Genomic DNA, 15,308 nt, shown 5'->3' with positions numbered 1-15,308 from the left:
TTATGACGAACTTATGACGAATTTGGGTTCGTCGTAGATGGAGCGTCACATTTGACACACGGTGACGAATCATCATTTTTTGTCACAAATGTCTAATTCTCCCATGACGATTCGTTGTTAGTCATATAACATGACTTTTTCTTGACAAGAGCAAATCATCACTGTTTTTGTCATGAAACCAACCTGCCACGTGTTGTCGTCGATGCTGGCATATGACATGGCAAGCGATGACGTGGTAGCCACGTGGCATCATCTACGCTGGCAGATGACATGGCATCGTCCACATAGGCTGATGACGTGAAGGACACGTGTCGTCATCCTACAAGACCACGTGTCCACATTTGATTGGTCCACGTGTCAACTTCTGGTTAGTCCACGTGTCTTCTTTTAATTGGTCGACGTGTCATCATTTTATTGGAAAACGTCTCCAGTTTTTATTGGTCCACATGCCCAATTTTTATTGGTCCACGTGTCATCTATTTGTTGGTCCAAAATGTTTCTCCACGTCACAGATTTTTCTGTCACATATCACATAACCATTTCGTGACAGATTACACCACCAATTTCGTCAGTCTCACAGATCAGCAGCAAACTCCACAAATATTGCACATCATTCCATAGATCAACATGCACACATGAATATTTAACAAGTAAGAAATTCAACCAACATTCCACAACAAACTCATCATATATCCATAGGTTTAACAAAAACATCATTCAGATCAACAAACATTCACAAGTTCAAAAGTGAATGCAAGTTCACAGGAAGTAGTAGATAACACCTGCTCAACATCCAGAAGTTGAAAAGAACTAGAGATAACACCTGCTCAACATCCAGTAGTAGACAAGTTTTGGATTGCTACCTCACTGCCAAGGGCCAACACTTGCCCAGATTGACTTGGATCAATTAAGACAAGGATAAATTACCACTGTTCAACAGCAAGATACGCCGAAGGAGCACATTGTTCTCATCCATCGCCCTCTGGGTTTGCAACAGTTTATTCTCGGTCCTCTCCAACGCTTCATCGGTTCGCTGAGATTTCTCCTTCAGTGCATTCACTTCTTCACGCAGAGCAGCTGAAGCTTGTCTTTCAGCAGCAAGCTCTTCCTGTAGTGCCCTTTCTTTCGCTGTCGCTTCAGTTGTTGATGTCATTGGCTGGATACCAATGTTCTTCAAGAATGAGGAGGTGTTGCTGCTGTTCTGGCTGAGTACCTTAGACACAACTTCTGCACTGGATAGTGGAGCCTCACCTTCAGCAGGAGCCTGAGCCTTCAAAGCCTCCATTTTAGACTGGCAAAATGCAACATTAAACATTAGGTGGTGAAATAATTAGCTGATTGTGAGAACAAATTAAAGAGAACAGAACAAAACATTTAAAAGGTAATCATGAGAATTGTCATGAATATTTTAACATGTAAGAAATTCATGATACTTAACAAGTAATCATAAGACCAAAATAGGATCCAAGTTGAGGTTTCACATAACTGTCTTGTTCATCAGTCAAAACATATTATGAGAGTAAATTCAGGTAAGAGAGGTGTTGTTCAGTTAAGGAAAGCTTAACAAGGCTACCGACTAATGGGGATCCACTCACATAAAGATCTCACTGATCACATTGGGAAACACTGCGAGATGTGATGCTTACAACTCCTAGAGAAATTAATACAGAAAATACGAAACATATGACTAGGCAACCCAAGAGAAAACTAGGGATAAGAAAGTACAGTAACGGATAATGCAGAGAGGGAAGTTACACAATGCAATGTGCCATTGGCTCATTACCTATGTTTTTTTCGCAATCAGCAACAAGCTCACTTTGAACATTGCAATCAGAAATTGGCTTCTACAGGTTTTTGCTAATAGTGATCCAATAAAAATAAAACTCTAATGAATATTATTAACATTAATTCCACATAGATATACAAAGAATTGATTAATTATAGGTCATCTTGGTAGTCTGATAGTCATTAAACAAGCTTATCACAAACTCATCGGCAGAAAGAGGTGTACAGTCACCATGAATAGTCCCACAAAAATATATGATCATGGACACCAATCAAAACAATAATTAGAGAAACATTTCCAAAATTTCCACCAACATATGTGAAACCCCTGGCAACCTAATTAATAACACGTATCTGCCCCTCTCAAATCTACAGAGGCCAACATGAAGTCACTAACAGGTGAGTCAAACAGAAACTACAAATTATCGCGTTGATCAACGAATTATAGATAGACTCGTCTGTCAACCAATCAACTAGTAGGACATAATTCAGAACAATCATTTGTGACACTAGCCTCAAGAACAAAAATTGAGCACAGGACTTACAATTGCATCTTTCACATTATCAGTTAGGCCTTTTATCCTGCTGGTGTGGCACACTTTGAAAAGCTCAACTGCATCAAGTTCTTCAGCTGGAGCATCTTCGTGGTCTTCATGGGGACCATCACCTGCCTCTTCAGCTTGCTGGGCACGTGCTGCAGCCCTTTTCTTCTCTTCCTGTTCGGCATCAAATGCACATATCATATTAGTTTTGGCAGATAGGCAGTTGCGGACAAAAAAGAAAGGGAAAGTATAAAGTAGTGAGCACTTACATAATCATACAACTGCGCCACATAGCTGCGAGATCCTGTAGCTTGGGGGTGCTTGACTTTGAGACGGTTCTGCTGGTTCTTCTTAGCATTTTGCTACAAGAGATGCATGTGTTAGATGGTGTCACCAACAGGAGATGTTAGATTCTATGTTAAGGCAGCATACCAAATTTTTTGGACTTGACCAGTTGGCAACCAGTGCAGCCCATTGTTCGTCACTGATAGAAGGGTGAGGTGAGGTGGTTGGAATCTGATCAATAGAACGACCTGTGAAGTAGGTTTGCTTCAACCTATATCGCAGCTGCCTAATGCCAGATTGAAACACACTAGAACATGCATCCGTTGTCGCCTTGTCAGTGGTGTTAATGGCTAGCCTTCCCTGAAAATTAATTGTTTGAATAATTATGTAGTGCAGCAAAAAACATTTTTACAGATAGAAGTAACATGTACACAGTAAGAAAGTCACTTACAGCTAACTTCCCCACAAAGTTCTCAAAAACAGGAGCATTTTCTTCTTTTTTGTAATCTTTCCAGTGGGTGAAGATAGGAACATGATCCCTTACAATAACACCAGCCTCCGAAGCAAATTTGGCAGCTTGGACTGGTTGATGGGGCCTTTTCTTTCCCTCAGCAACAGATATTGACAGCCTTTTTCCCATTGCTCTTGTCATCTTATCAAGCAGTATTCCCCTTGTTGGTGGCCTAGGAGTTCTCCGAGCTCTTTGGGAAGGTACTGCAGCGAAGAAAAATGTAAAATGTTAGAATTATTTAGACGGTTAAGTAAATTATACAACATATAAATTGAAATGACACTTGCCTTGTACATCTTCAAACTCTTGGAGGTCATCCCCTTCTGCACATGTTCTGGAAAAGTCATTGTAAGGGGAAAGTGGCCTGTCCACACCATCATCAGCATCACCTTCTAAAACAGCATGCCTTTCTTCTTGTTCTTGATGAGTTGCAGCTATTGTTTGCTGTCTTTTTGATGACCTTGTTGTGACTCCTTCAGGTCTCTCATTTGGAGCACTCAGTCTAACCCTCTTAGCTTGTTTTGCTCCTCCAGGTGGCATATCTTCTTTAGAACGCCTCAGCCGCCTAGTACAGATCTTTCGCCTAAGCTTTTTAGGAGCCTAGAGTAGGAGGGTGAAACAAATATGTCGTAAGCATGTGAATGAATTAGCAAAATATGTACAGCAAGCATCTACCAAAAAATGTTCTTCCCCGGCACTAGGTAAGATAGAAGATGCACCTCAATCATTAGTGGTTGTTGCTCCTCTTCATCTAAAGACGAATACTCAATGTCGGCCCCCTGAACCCCTTCTCCCTCTCCAGGGAGATACTCCGGATCACTTTCATCAAGTTTACCCCTTTTCCCTGCCCTTATTTCCCTTGCAGTTGCAGATGCAGATGCAGTTGGACATAATTTTAGAGATGATGCTAAGTCCTTGACACCAAGTTCCTCAAATCTTCTTCTAATCTCCAATAAACGGGACTGATATATATGTTAGCATGTTACATAAATGGGGACCTTAATCATACTTGTGTCATTCTAATAACATAAGTCCATGTCATTGCAGTATCTATTTAATGACAATGTAATGAACTACAAACTATGCAATTACTGATCAGGAACAATAATGCTAAGAAATTACACACTGGTGACATACAGCAATTGATACAACATGAATAAAAGTTAATATACAATCAGAGTAATTGATACAGCATGATACAGAAATAAAACAAGAAATTTCAGAACTCAGCATGAGTAAAAGTTAATATACATTCTGCACAGCAATTGATACATGGTTACTGCTCACAAATACTAATGGCTATAGCAATTGATACATTCTGTACAGGAATTTATTCATGGCAACAACACAAACGATGGTAGCTAATCTAGGCAAAATATTGCTCACAAATACCAATAGAATAATCCTGAGTACACAGAAAATTTCAAGTTGAATCATGGTTACTGCTATGTACACAAATTCCAAACTACTAGGAACAAGCACATGATAATCACAGCAGGAACAAGCACATGATACAGAGCAACACCTTAAACCCTAAAGGCCAGCGCCACCAGGATACCCTAAGAACTACCATGATTTGACGTACCTGGTACTTCACGGCATCTGCTTCTGCTCATCCTCAGCCGCTGGCGAAGTCCGGGTCCCGAGCGCGACGGCGATGTAGCAGATCAGTGTCCGGGGAGCGATGGCGAGGAGGTAGCAGATTCGGGTCCCGAAAGGCGACGGTGAGGTAGCAGATCGAAGTCCTAGGTGCGACAGCGAGGCGGTAGCAGATCCGGGTGTCGGAGGCGATGGCGTGGTGGCAGCAGATCCGTGTCCCGGAGGCGACGGCGAGGCGGTAGCAGATCCGTGTCCCGGAGGCGGCGGCGAGGCGGTAGCAGATCCGTGTCCCAGAGGCGGCAGCGAGGTGGTAGCAGATCCGTGTCCCGGAGGTGGCGGCGAGGCGGTAGCAGATCCGTGTCCCAGAGGCGGCGGCGAGGCGGTAACAGACCCGACCGGGGAGTCGTCCTTCATCGACGCGAGAACCCGACCGAGCAGGAGGCTGCGGTGGCAGCGGCCGAGCAGGAGAGGGAGAGGGAGAGGGTGAGGATAGAGCTAGGGTTGGCTCTGAAATATAAAGAGAGGGAGGGGCAGAGGGAGAGGGCGGCGGCGGCTTTCGGGAGAGGGAGAGGGAGAGGGTGAGGATAGAGCTAGTGTTGTCTCTGAAATATAAAGAGAGGGAGGGGCGCGGCAACCGCGAGATATTTTCACTCTTGTCGGCGCCAAAATTTTTCCCAAAATTTTTGGAGGGCTCGGGGGCGGCAATTTTCTCTGATTTTTCACTAGGCACCAAAATAAGATTTGAAATTCATTCAAATTCATTTAAATTTTTGGACTAGTCAAATAACTAATTACATAACTCGTCTGTAAACTATAAGACCAATCTAATGAGAATTTTAAAAATAAATCTTTTCGCATTTGAAATATTTTTTCAACTACATTTACTACACCACGATTTACAAATCTTTTAGAATTTTGAACTTTAGATCTAAACAAGGCCTAACTTCACAAAGTTGTGTTAATTAGTTATTCACCTACACAATACGAAAATGTTGAGTGTCTTCCGATCGTTTTTGAGAAATACCGTAATTTTATGGTATTCTACCGTATTTTACCTAAAAAATATCATATTCATGTATAATGCCAACATACCTTGCCTATTTGACACTCCCGTGACTTCTGTTAGCTTCCATCGTTAGAGACATGAGCCAGGCAGTGGGAAAAAGACCAAAATACCCTTTTGGGCCAGGTGCAAAATAGGTAAATAGGCAAATACTCCCTCCGTCCTGTAGTATTTGTAAGTCATTCAAGATTTTTTAGACTCTCATACCCCTAATTATTCTGAGGTTCACATTCTGGGCTGAAGAGCCGCACAAGCAAAGCTGTTGACGCCCACCTGAGCACTAGGGCTGCAACGCTCGCCCGCTCGCTAAGGCGGCAGCAGCGGTGGTGCGGGGTATTTGAATCTTCCGCGAGAACATGGGAACCCAGGGGCAGGGGGAGCAGCGGAGGGCGGCGCGGGTGGTGGAAGGCTCGAAACGGCGCAGGAAATTTGCGGCGTGTCGGTTTTGCAGGGATTTTTTTTCCAAGTTTGGCCTCGCAGAAACTAGATTTTACGTTTTTGAATTTAAATATTTATTATTTATTCCTGGTAACGTACCGTACGCCTCTTTTTTTCTCCTCTCCCGTGTAAATTTATTGAGGAACCGAGATTGCTCATGATTTCATTTCCATATCCATACGCGCAAAACGGCTAATATGGAAACTAGGATGCACTTACCAAGAGGATTTATATGCCGGTAAACCTCACAAGCAACAAGCAATACGGGACTATTTTCCCCTATATTTGTATCGAGTTTAGTATATACATGCCACATCGTAGATTCTACTCCATCTCTTCAACAAGTTTGTTCAGTAAGCAGATGCACACTAGCAGGCCCACTTTTATGAGTTGTGATTGGGCCTAAAGATGGATCAATCAAAAAGTTCATCACCGTAACACGAATGTGCCAGTTTTTGGTAACACACAAAGTCCATGTTACAGCACGAGGAAAGACGACAGAACCAATAAATAAATAGAGAATCATGACTCTGGGGCGAGCGCAAATAATTAGCAATGTCAAGCATTGCGAGAATGTCTCTGAAAAATGTTTTGGAACCATATTCAGAATTTCAGATGATCATTTGTATTCATTACAAAACAGAGGCACACTGGCTGCACTGGTTTCAGATACATTACAACTCCTTGTACTAATGAAACCTAGAATTGTTCAGTAAACTGCAAACCAACTGCAGACGAGGCCAATCTGTCTACTTGGATCTCTGCCTCATCTTTCGACGCTTCCTCTTGAGCCGCCTCATCCGCTTCTTTTTCCACTGCATATGGGATCAGCAAAAAAAAAAGCATCAGCAAAACTGCAAATACACACAAGTTGCTTAGGAAAAAAACCTTTTAAGACAGTCGTGCCAACATCAAGAGTTTTTATTATTACTAGGATCAGTAGTAAATGGGAGTTTCTTTCATCAACAGATTGTCAGAAACACGGACCAATCGTCTCTTCACCTCCGAAATCATCAAACAAGCCAGGAAACAGTTAAATTACAACATTAAGAATGAGTAGGAGGTATTTCTAGTCACACTCACATAGAACCTCATCATGCCAGCTTAATAACACCAAAAGCAAACATATGAAAAACAGAAAAACTAACAAAGCACAAGTTCTCTCCGACAAATGCCTCGATTGTCCCCATGGTTTAATGGAATGGATTAGATCGGACTCGTCATCTTTGTTTGTTCATCACAGAGAACACAGTGCCACAAATCAAACATGAACACCTGAACCTAACACTATCAGACACCACAAGTAATTAGTTCAGATAAGCAGCTCAATTGCAGTAATGCATGGTGAACATCCAAGAGCAAACAGGTACCAAGCTCAGAGAAAAAAATTGATGTTCCTAACACCTTTCGAGCTACAGATAAGGGATGCCGGTGCTGTAAAAGCTCCCAGGTGAGTTCTAATTGTATGTGTTCAGGAAACATATAGAAATTACTGCCTCACCATAAAATTAAACAGGAACATATATGAACATCAAAATGCAAGGCAGAAATACAAGTTTAAGGAGACCGAAATGACCTGAAGAAGATGCTCCAAAGGAGAGGGGAATATCTGCGGTACCATTGGTGAGTTGAACATCTGCAAAAAAGGGTAGTAAATTTCATTTCGCACCTGACATAAAAAAGTAGATCTAGTTCTGTACACAACATCTATATGTGGCCACTCCAACAGAATATGGTTGGATCCATTTTGAAAGGGGGTCTTGCCGGATCCATGGATGCAGGCGCCTCCCACTGCTTATGAGCTAAACAAATATGGTTGTATATAAGCCTAGTTGAAGATAAAGATATACAAACCAATTTTTGAATTAACAGCCACACAAAATTAGAAAAAGAATAGCATTGGAGTATATTTAGACCTACATACGTTGCATGTTCTAGAAATCCTCTTCTTCTTCATAATCATCATGGAAAATGTCATCTTCAGCGTTCTCTTAGCCACTATCAGAACAATATTGCATGATAGTGTCATCTTCATCTTCCTCATCACTATCTTCAGGGATAGCAGTAGCTCGCTTCTTGCTTCTTATAAGCTCATCTAAATTACCTTCAATTATAGTAGCTTCCCCACCCTGATTATCTAGCACAGTCTCATCACCATCACATTCTTGCACTTCATGTTCTGTATCAGAACAGTAATCATCATGGTGTACATCATGAGTGAGGTCACTTTTGTTGAGCCACATTGTACATTTCCCTGTGTTCAAATTTCTGCACTACACGCCAATCCTTTCCCAGAGATGTGTCTTCCAAGTAGAAGATCTTCCTCGATTGAGTTGCTAAGATGAAAGGGTCAGACTTGTACCACAATGACCAAACGTTGATGGATTTGAAATGTCCGTCGTCTTTGATGCCTCTTGTCTTGCCTTCTTGATTAAACCAATCACAACGAAACAGGACCACAGACCGACGGACTTCTAAATTGGAGTTATATTGCAACTCAATAACCTCCTGAAGGACTCCATAATAATCAATGTTACGACCATCATGTGTACCTTCTGTCATTACACCACTGTTCTGAGTCTGCAGGTATTTTTCACGGTCCACGGTGCTATACCGGACTCCATTGACAATGCAAGCTGCACAAGTCTTCACTCGAAGATCAGGACCGCATGATAGAGCTAACAATCCATCGGTAACCTCTTCTGGGTGATCCTTGCGCAACTTGGCTATCTAGGGTTCAAACAAAGAATAAAAGGTTACCACCACACAAATGAATCAATAGAGCATATAAAGCCATCTTTGGTAAGGACACTAACATGTTTCTTAAACCATCCAGGAAATCCTTCTGCAAGCCTTTTCTCAACATCACGTGCACCTTCTGTTAGTAGCTCCTCCCTGTAGATGCTGCGTGCCCAAATTTAATCATAAGCATAATTTGATTTATTTGCAATAGGAGACATAATAATTTAGCATAGGTAAATGATACTTACTCAACATAAGGCTCAACTTCATTGCAGTTATTCAACACATACCACACTAACTTGGCCATGACGGCATCATCATCAATGTAGTGTACCCTGTTGGCTCCAACAAGAGTAACACCATGCATAAAAATAGATGTGTCCACAACCAATGGCCCATCTCCCACACTACCAACATTCCGGTTAAATCTAGTGTCAACATCCTCCATATACCTTGAACAAAAAGTCAAGGTACCACTTGCGACATAAGCCTCTGCAATTGACCCTTCAGGCCTAGCCCTGTTCCTCACAAAATTTTTTAAAGTACCAAGTTTCCTCTCTATAGGGTACATCCATCCATACTGAACAGGGCCCCTAAGCAATGCCTCATCAGGTAGATGCACAGCCAAGTGCTCCATGACATCGAAGAAGGCTGGAGGGAAAATTTTCTCAAGCTTGCAAAGAATTATTGGGATTTGGGTTTTGAGTCGTTTCACAACATCTATCTTTAGATTTCTGCTACACAATTCCCTAAAGAAAGTCCCAAGCTCTGCAACCGCTTCATATACATCTTTCCCTACCAACCCTCTTAAGGCAGCAGGTATGATCCTTTGGAGTAGTACATGGCAAGAATGGGTTTTCAGTCGCCCTTGCACCTTGGTACCATCTGCACTTATGTATCTGCCCAGGTTGGCTGCATACCCCTGTGGGAACTTCACATCTTTGAGAAACTTACAAAATCGAATTCTACTTTCCTTATTCAACACATATGGTGCATCGAGCATTTTAACTGTGTTGCCATGCTGTTGTAAGTGCAAATGATGTCTAATGCCCATATCTTGCAAGTCTAGCCTGGCGTTGACTGTGTCTTTTGTCTTGCCCTCCAGCTTGAGTAATGTGGCAAGGATGCTATCACATATGCTCTTCTCTATATGCATCACATCAAGATTGTGTGGCAACAACAAGTCTTTCCAATACGGCAGCTTCCACAACCCAACTTTGCGGCTAAAAATTCATGGCCCACTATCCTTCCCACGCTTCCTTTTATTGCTGGCAGGATGCTTTCCTAGCCTGACATCTTTCACCTTCTCCAGTTGCTCCAAGACCTCTTTTGTACTGAACTTAGCGGGCGCATCCCTATTTTCACGATTGCCATCAAAAGCCAAGCTTCTCCGCCAAGCATGTGTCGTTGGAAGAAAACGATGGTGACCAAGGTAACCAATCTTACCCCTTAGTGCCGTGACAATGGACTTTTGTCGCAATATATACATGCATAGTAACCTTTTGTAGTTCGGCCAGACAAGGTGCTCAATGCTGGATAATCATGTATGCACCACAACACGATGGCCCGAAGCTTAAACTTTTTACCACTAAGAGCATCATGAGTAACAACACCCTTCCAAAGCTCAAATAGTTCTTCTATTAGAGGTTCGAGGAATAGGTCAAAGTCCTTTCCTGGAGATGAAGGACCAGGGATGAGTAAAGACATAAAGCAATTGGCCGGATTGACACATTCCCAAGGTGGTAGATTCAGAGGTGTCAGAAGCACGGGCCACATACTATATTGAGTGTTCAAGTTGCCAAATGGGTTGAAACCGTCTGTAGCTAAGGCGAGCCTCAAGTTCCTTGGATCATCTGCAAATGTAGGATACTTGAAGTTGAAGTCCTTCCATGCCTTCCCATCAGCTGGATGGCTCATTTCATTTTCCACTGGCGTCCTCCTCATCTCGTGCCATTGGGTCTCCTCAGCCGTTCTTTTTGTGGCGAACATTCTCTTCAGCCTTGGTATAAGAGGAAAGTGCCTCAAAACCTTATGAGGAACCCGCTTTTTACCATCACCGTCTTGCCATCTGGATTCCTTGCATACCGGGCACACCTCCAGATTGGCTTTATCATTCCGAAACAACACGCAATTATTCTTGCACACATGGATCGAGTCATATCCAAGGCCCAACTCACGAAGGTACTTCTTTGCCTCATCATATGATTCAGGCAACCCACATGAAGGGAATGCCGCAGACAACAACTTCAATAATGCAGTAAATGCTGTATTGCCAGTCCGATACTGAGACTTGATATAAAGCAACCTCACAAGAAAGGAGAATTTGGAATGTTGTGATCCCTGGGAGAGTGACCGCTTGGCATCTTCAAGAACTTTAGTGAACCTTGGTTGCCCTCCATCTTCCTCTGCTGCTGTGTACAAATCTGCTAGCATCTCTGGTACCCCGTTGTCATCATCTCGGTCATCCTCACCCAAATGTATCCCTTCACCGTGACCAGATTCATCATGCACCTGCTCCTCTGAGATTTCAATCAATCCACCATGATCTACTTGTACATGCTCCCCATGATGAATCCACCGAGTGTAAGCTGGTGACATTCCAAGATGTGTATATGGTCATTCACCTCTTGCTGAGGCCTTGAATGTTGATTAAGACATTTGCGGCATGGGCACAATATCTCACTGTCTCCAGGGTATTTTCCTCTAACATATTCCATGAAATTTGCCACTCCATCCCATAGTCACAGGATTCGGGGTCGATGCCTCGTCCCTCGACCCGGGAATGTCGTTCCGATTCGAGGGTCGGGGTCGAAGAGGGTCAGTGTCCCATTTAAGGTTGGATCGTGTCCCGGTTTGAAAGGGGTCGCAGCCTCATTGCTAGCAGATTTAATTGGGATAAGGAGGTTAAGGACAGTGGATTGGTGTGGTTTTTGTTAGACAATGAGCTGAGTACGTGTAGCATGGTCTAAATGTACTCTTTTATATGTTTCTTATATGCTTGTGCAGATTAGTTTCTTTATTAGTAGCACATATATAGGTTTTGTCTTTATCGACCCGAAGATATCGACCCCGATGAATCAGGGTCGCGTCCCACATAATAATTTATCGTTCCATAGATGTATACCCCCTTCGTACCACAATTTTATAAAATGACGACCCTCGACCCTCGACCCCGTTCCTCGACCCGGTCGACCCAGGAACTTTGTGACTATGCTCCATCCATGTAGGCAGGTGTGAATTGTCTCCCGTGAACCCAGGTTCGATCCATCTGTATTGACATACATGAGGAAATTCAGATTTACAATATAAACTAAGATACAACTGGACACAAATCTAATACACATACAGAGACAGCACTATATGCATATGTTGCACAGATGCACTGTGTATGGAATTGCTAATCTAAAAGATCAGCAAATCGTAACAAGTGAACATGCGTCCAGTGTCAAAAAGATATCCCAGATTTAACCCCAAACAGAACATGAAAAAAACCACTTGAGTAATCAAATTTATCAACATAAGGTCCCTATATGCCACAGAGCAAACCAGAGAACGTGGAAAAATGCTCACTGTCTAGCAAACAGAATATTAAATTGAAAGAAAAAAAAAAGACTGCCCTTCGTTTTCAAGAACCTTGCATATCAGCCTATCAAGTTGACCTCTAGGCTATTATTCTTCCTGGCTCTCAAGAGCACTTGTGCCAGGCGGACAACTTAAAGTGCTAAGAGTTGGAAATCCCATCTTCCAGATTACCACTGATATTGCACAATGTGACTCAAACCCTGTTGCATAAATCCCATCTTCCATATTACCACTGATGTTGCACAATGTGACTCAAACTCTGTTGCACTTGAGACTTCAAACAGTAAAAGCTGACCTCCAAAATTATATAATCCGTACTAATGCTAAGCTGAACATCCACTCACTAATATGACTGTACCTCATGCCTCCCCGAAGGTGATGCTTGGAACCCCTTGGATAAGACAGTACCCAATGTACCTATTTCCCCATTCCATTAGGACGACCAAGTTACACTGTAGGCCTAAATTCTGAACAAATCAATTGGGTGCTAATGCCCGATAAGCGATATCTTCCTGTTTCACAATCATAACCACATTTCCTTCAAAATAATAATAATTTTGAATCTAAGTGGAAAAGATCGGACCGCCACTGCTGACATATTGGCTATTTGGCATCCCTTCATATTTGGATTTCAAAGGAAAGCGTGTCCACTATCATCCCAAACTAGATCAGACACCCATCAATCCGAAGTGAGACACACAAGGCATTTCTATGGACTCCCAGACCCTAGCCCTTGAACTCGAGATGCAGTCACTCGGTCAGAGAGCAGCTGCAACAGCAATAGCAAGGTCGCATAAGCGGGAGCGCGAACCTTTCTTGGCGCCGAGGTCGGCGCTGGTGAAGGTGGTGGCGTCCCCCTTGTGGACGAACTCCTGGAGCTCCTTGAAGTCGAGCCACGGCTTGACCCAGACCTTTGCCTCGTAGACCTTCTTCCTCCCGGCCTCGATGGCCTCGAGCGCTCGTCCTCTCCCTGAACTCCGCTTTCTGTGGGTGGAGCCGAGTTCGGGGGAGGGGGGAGCACCGATGGCCTCCGCCGAGGACGCCAGCACCGCCGCGCCTACGCCGAGGACGCGAGCACCGCCGCGCCTCGGCCTGTGCCGGCGCCGCCGCCGCCCGCAGGCCCAGAGCTTGCAGCTTTGATTCAGCGTGGGCATCCAAGATTGGGATATGATTCCATTATTATTTGCGCTGTACAGTGATAAACTCTACAAGAATAATAGTTAGAATAAAAAAAACAGGAGGGGTTGTATGGTTCAGTGGTGAGCCTCTTCCTTGCGATCCTTCAGGTCTGCAGTTCGAAACCCAGGGGCAGCGCTTCTATTTTTGCCATATTATTATTTGCACCTTATTCGTGGGTTTGCTTCGTGGGCTGCTGGTTTGCCTGGTCTGGTTGAGCTTGGGCCCATCTTCGTGGGCTGCTGGCTGGTTTGCTGGCTGGTTTGGTTCCTGGGCCTGCGCGATAGTGCTGAGACACGAGACCCATCTTCGTGGGCTGCTGGCTGGTTTGGTTCCTGAGCCTGCGCGATAGTGCTGAGACACGACACTTGGACGGTGGGATCCCCGCAAGACACATTGGCTGCAGTGGGACCCACACAGACACGTGGATAGGATGTCCTGGTGGGACACGCAGTGACAATGGGACCCACCCACACTGAGACACGAGACGTCACTTGGACGGTGGGATCCCCGCAAGACACATTGGCTGCAGTGGGACCCACACAGACACGTGGATAGGATGTCCTGGTGGGACACGCGGTGACAGTGGGACCCACCCACACGGGCCTACGCTTGGATGGTGGTGGGGCCGCTTGGACATGTGGATGGTAGTGCACGACGACACGTGGAAACAAATCTGTTATATAAATGGCGAGTTCAATTTATGACGAAAACTTGTATTGTTTTATGACGCTTCTTTAGCTTTCGTCATAATTTCATGTAGGTTGGGCTCCGTCACAAGTCATCTATGACGAACTGATAACTTATGTCATGATAAGCAACTGTTCTGTGACAAAAAATTAGAACGTCACAAGGAAAACGTCATGGATAAGCAAATTTCTAGTAGTGCGTTTCCGAACCACATATCAATAGCGGCACCTAGCAGGGCACATAGTACTCTAAAGTCATCGCAATATTACTATTATTAGATTGAGCATATAAGTACTTACCGACATATTTATTCTTGTGGTGCATAGTTAATACTCCAGCATTTCATGGAAAAAAACTCTCTTTCATTTAATTAAATAACTGCTTAAATGATTGTATGGATTCAGTAATATGTTAATAAACAAAATTACAGTTGCTGATTTTAATTGTTTAGTATAATACACAGTCATTCCGCTCAAAACTACATGATTTAAAAAAAAGGCTCCAGACGATTTTTCTATCCTTTCACTATAAATAACTTTGAAATATTAGTTAAATTTCAGAAAACAGTAGATTTGTCTCAAAAGAAATATATACTTCCGTAAAGTATTTGTGACTTACGGGAGTACATATTAATATTATGTATAAATTATAGAGGTGCTACGTAATCCTATCCGCATTGAACTTTTGAAATGAGTAGATCAACATTAATTTTTCACAGGACAGAATATGAGGACATGAATAAATTTGAAATCTAACCATTGATGAGAGGGAGTATGATTTTAACCATTGATGAATTAATGAAGGTGATTAGCTTTATGGATTTTGTATGCCTTCACTCTGCAGTGACAGTGTGAAAAAGAAAATTTAACTGAACATGCATGTGACTTTGCATGCA

The 15,308-nt window shown here is 43.1% G+C and overlaps 2 protein-coding genes and 1 non-coding gene across 6 annotated transcripts; all 3 read right to left on the bottom strand.

Moving 5' to 3' along the window:
• Window positions 1–6,799: 6,799 nt before the first annotated feature.
• Window positions 6,800–13,699, bottom strand: LOC120670857. 4 transcript variants are annotated; one of them, XM_039951036.1, is made up of 6 exons: window positions 13,359–13,699; window positions 9,214–12,233; window positions 9,040–9,127; window positions 8,148–8,953; window positions 7,800–7,859; window positions 6,800–7,038 (listed from the first exon to the last, which is right to left on the bottom strand). In XM_039951036.1, the coding sequence occupies exons 2-4, from the start codon at window positions 10,119–10,121 to the stop codon at window positions 8,447–8,449; spliced, it is 1,503 nt and encodes a 500-aa protein (XP_039806970.1). In that variant the 5' UTR covers window positions 10,122–12,233; window positions 13,359–13,699; the 3' UTR covers window positions 6,800–7,038; window positions 7,800–7,859; window positions 8,148–8,446. The 4 variants fall into 4 exon arrangements, with proteins under 4 accessions (XP_039806970.1, XP_039806971.1, XP_039806967.1 ...); XM_039951037.1 differs by having other exon boundaries at window positions 7,800–8,025; window positions 13,359–13,697; XM_039951033.1 differs by lacking the exon at window positions 13,359–13,699 and having other exon boundaries at window positions 7,800–7,832; window positions 9,214–11,569.
• LOC120671741 lies at window positions 7,382–7,469 on the bottom strand. Its single transcript, XR_005673830.1, has one exon. It is a non-coding gene; the product is annotated as a small nucleolar RNA SNOR75 (small nucleolar RNA).
• On the bottom strand, window positions 13,306–13,701 carry LOC120669364. The gene has a single exon (XM_039949131.1). The coding sequence runs from the start codon at window positions 13,699–13,701 to the stop codon at window positions 13,306–13,308; it is 396 nt and encodes a 131-aa protein (XP_039805065.1).
• Window positions 13,702–15,308: the final 1,607 nt, after the last annotated feature.

The sequence above is a fragment of the Panicum virgatum genome, chromosome 4N (assembly GCF_016808335.1).
Source record: "Panicum virgatum strain AP13 chromosome 4N, P.virgatum_v5, whole genome shotgun sequence".
NCBI lineage: Eukaryota > Viridiplantae > Streptophyta > Magnoliopsida > Poales > Poaceae > Panicum > Panicum virgatum.
Note: the sequence above shows the minus strand (reverse complement) of the source record. Positions and strands in the feature narration are given on the sequence as shown.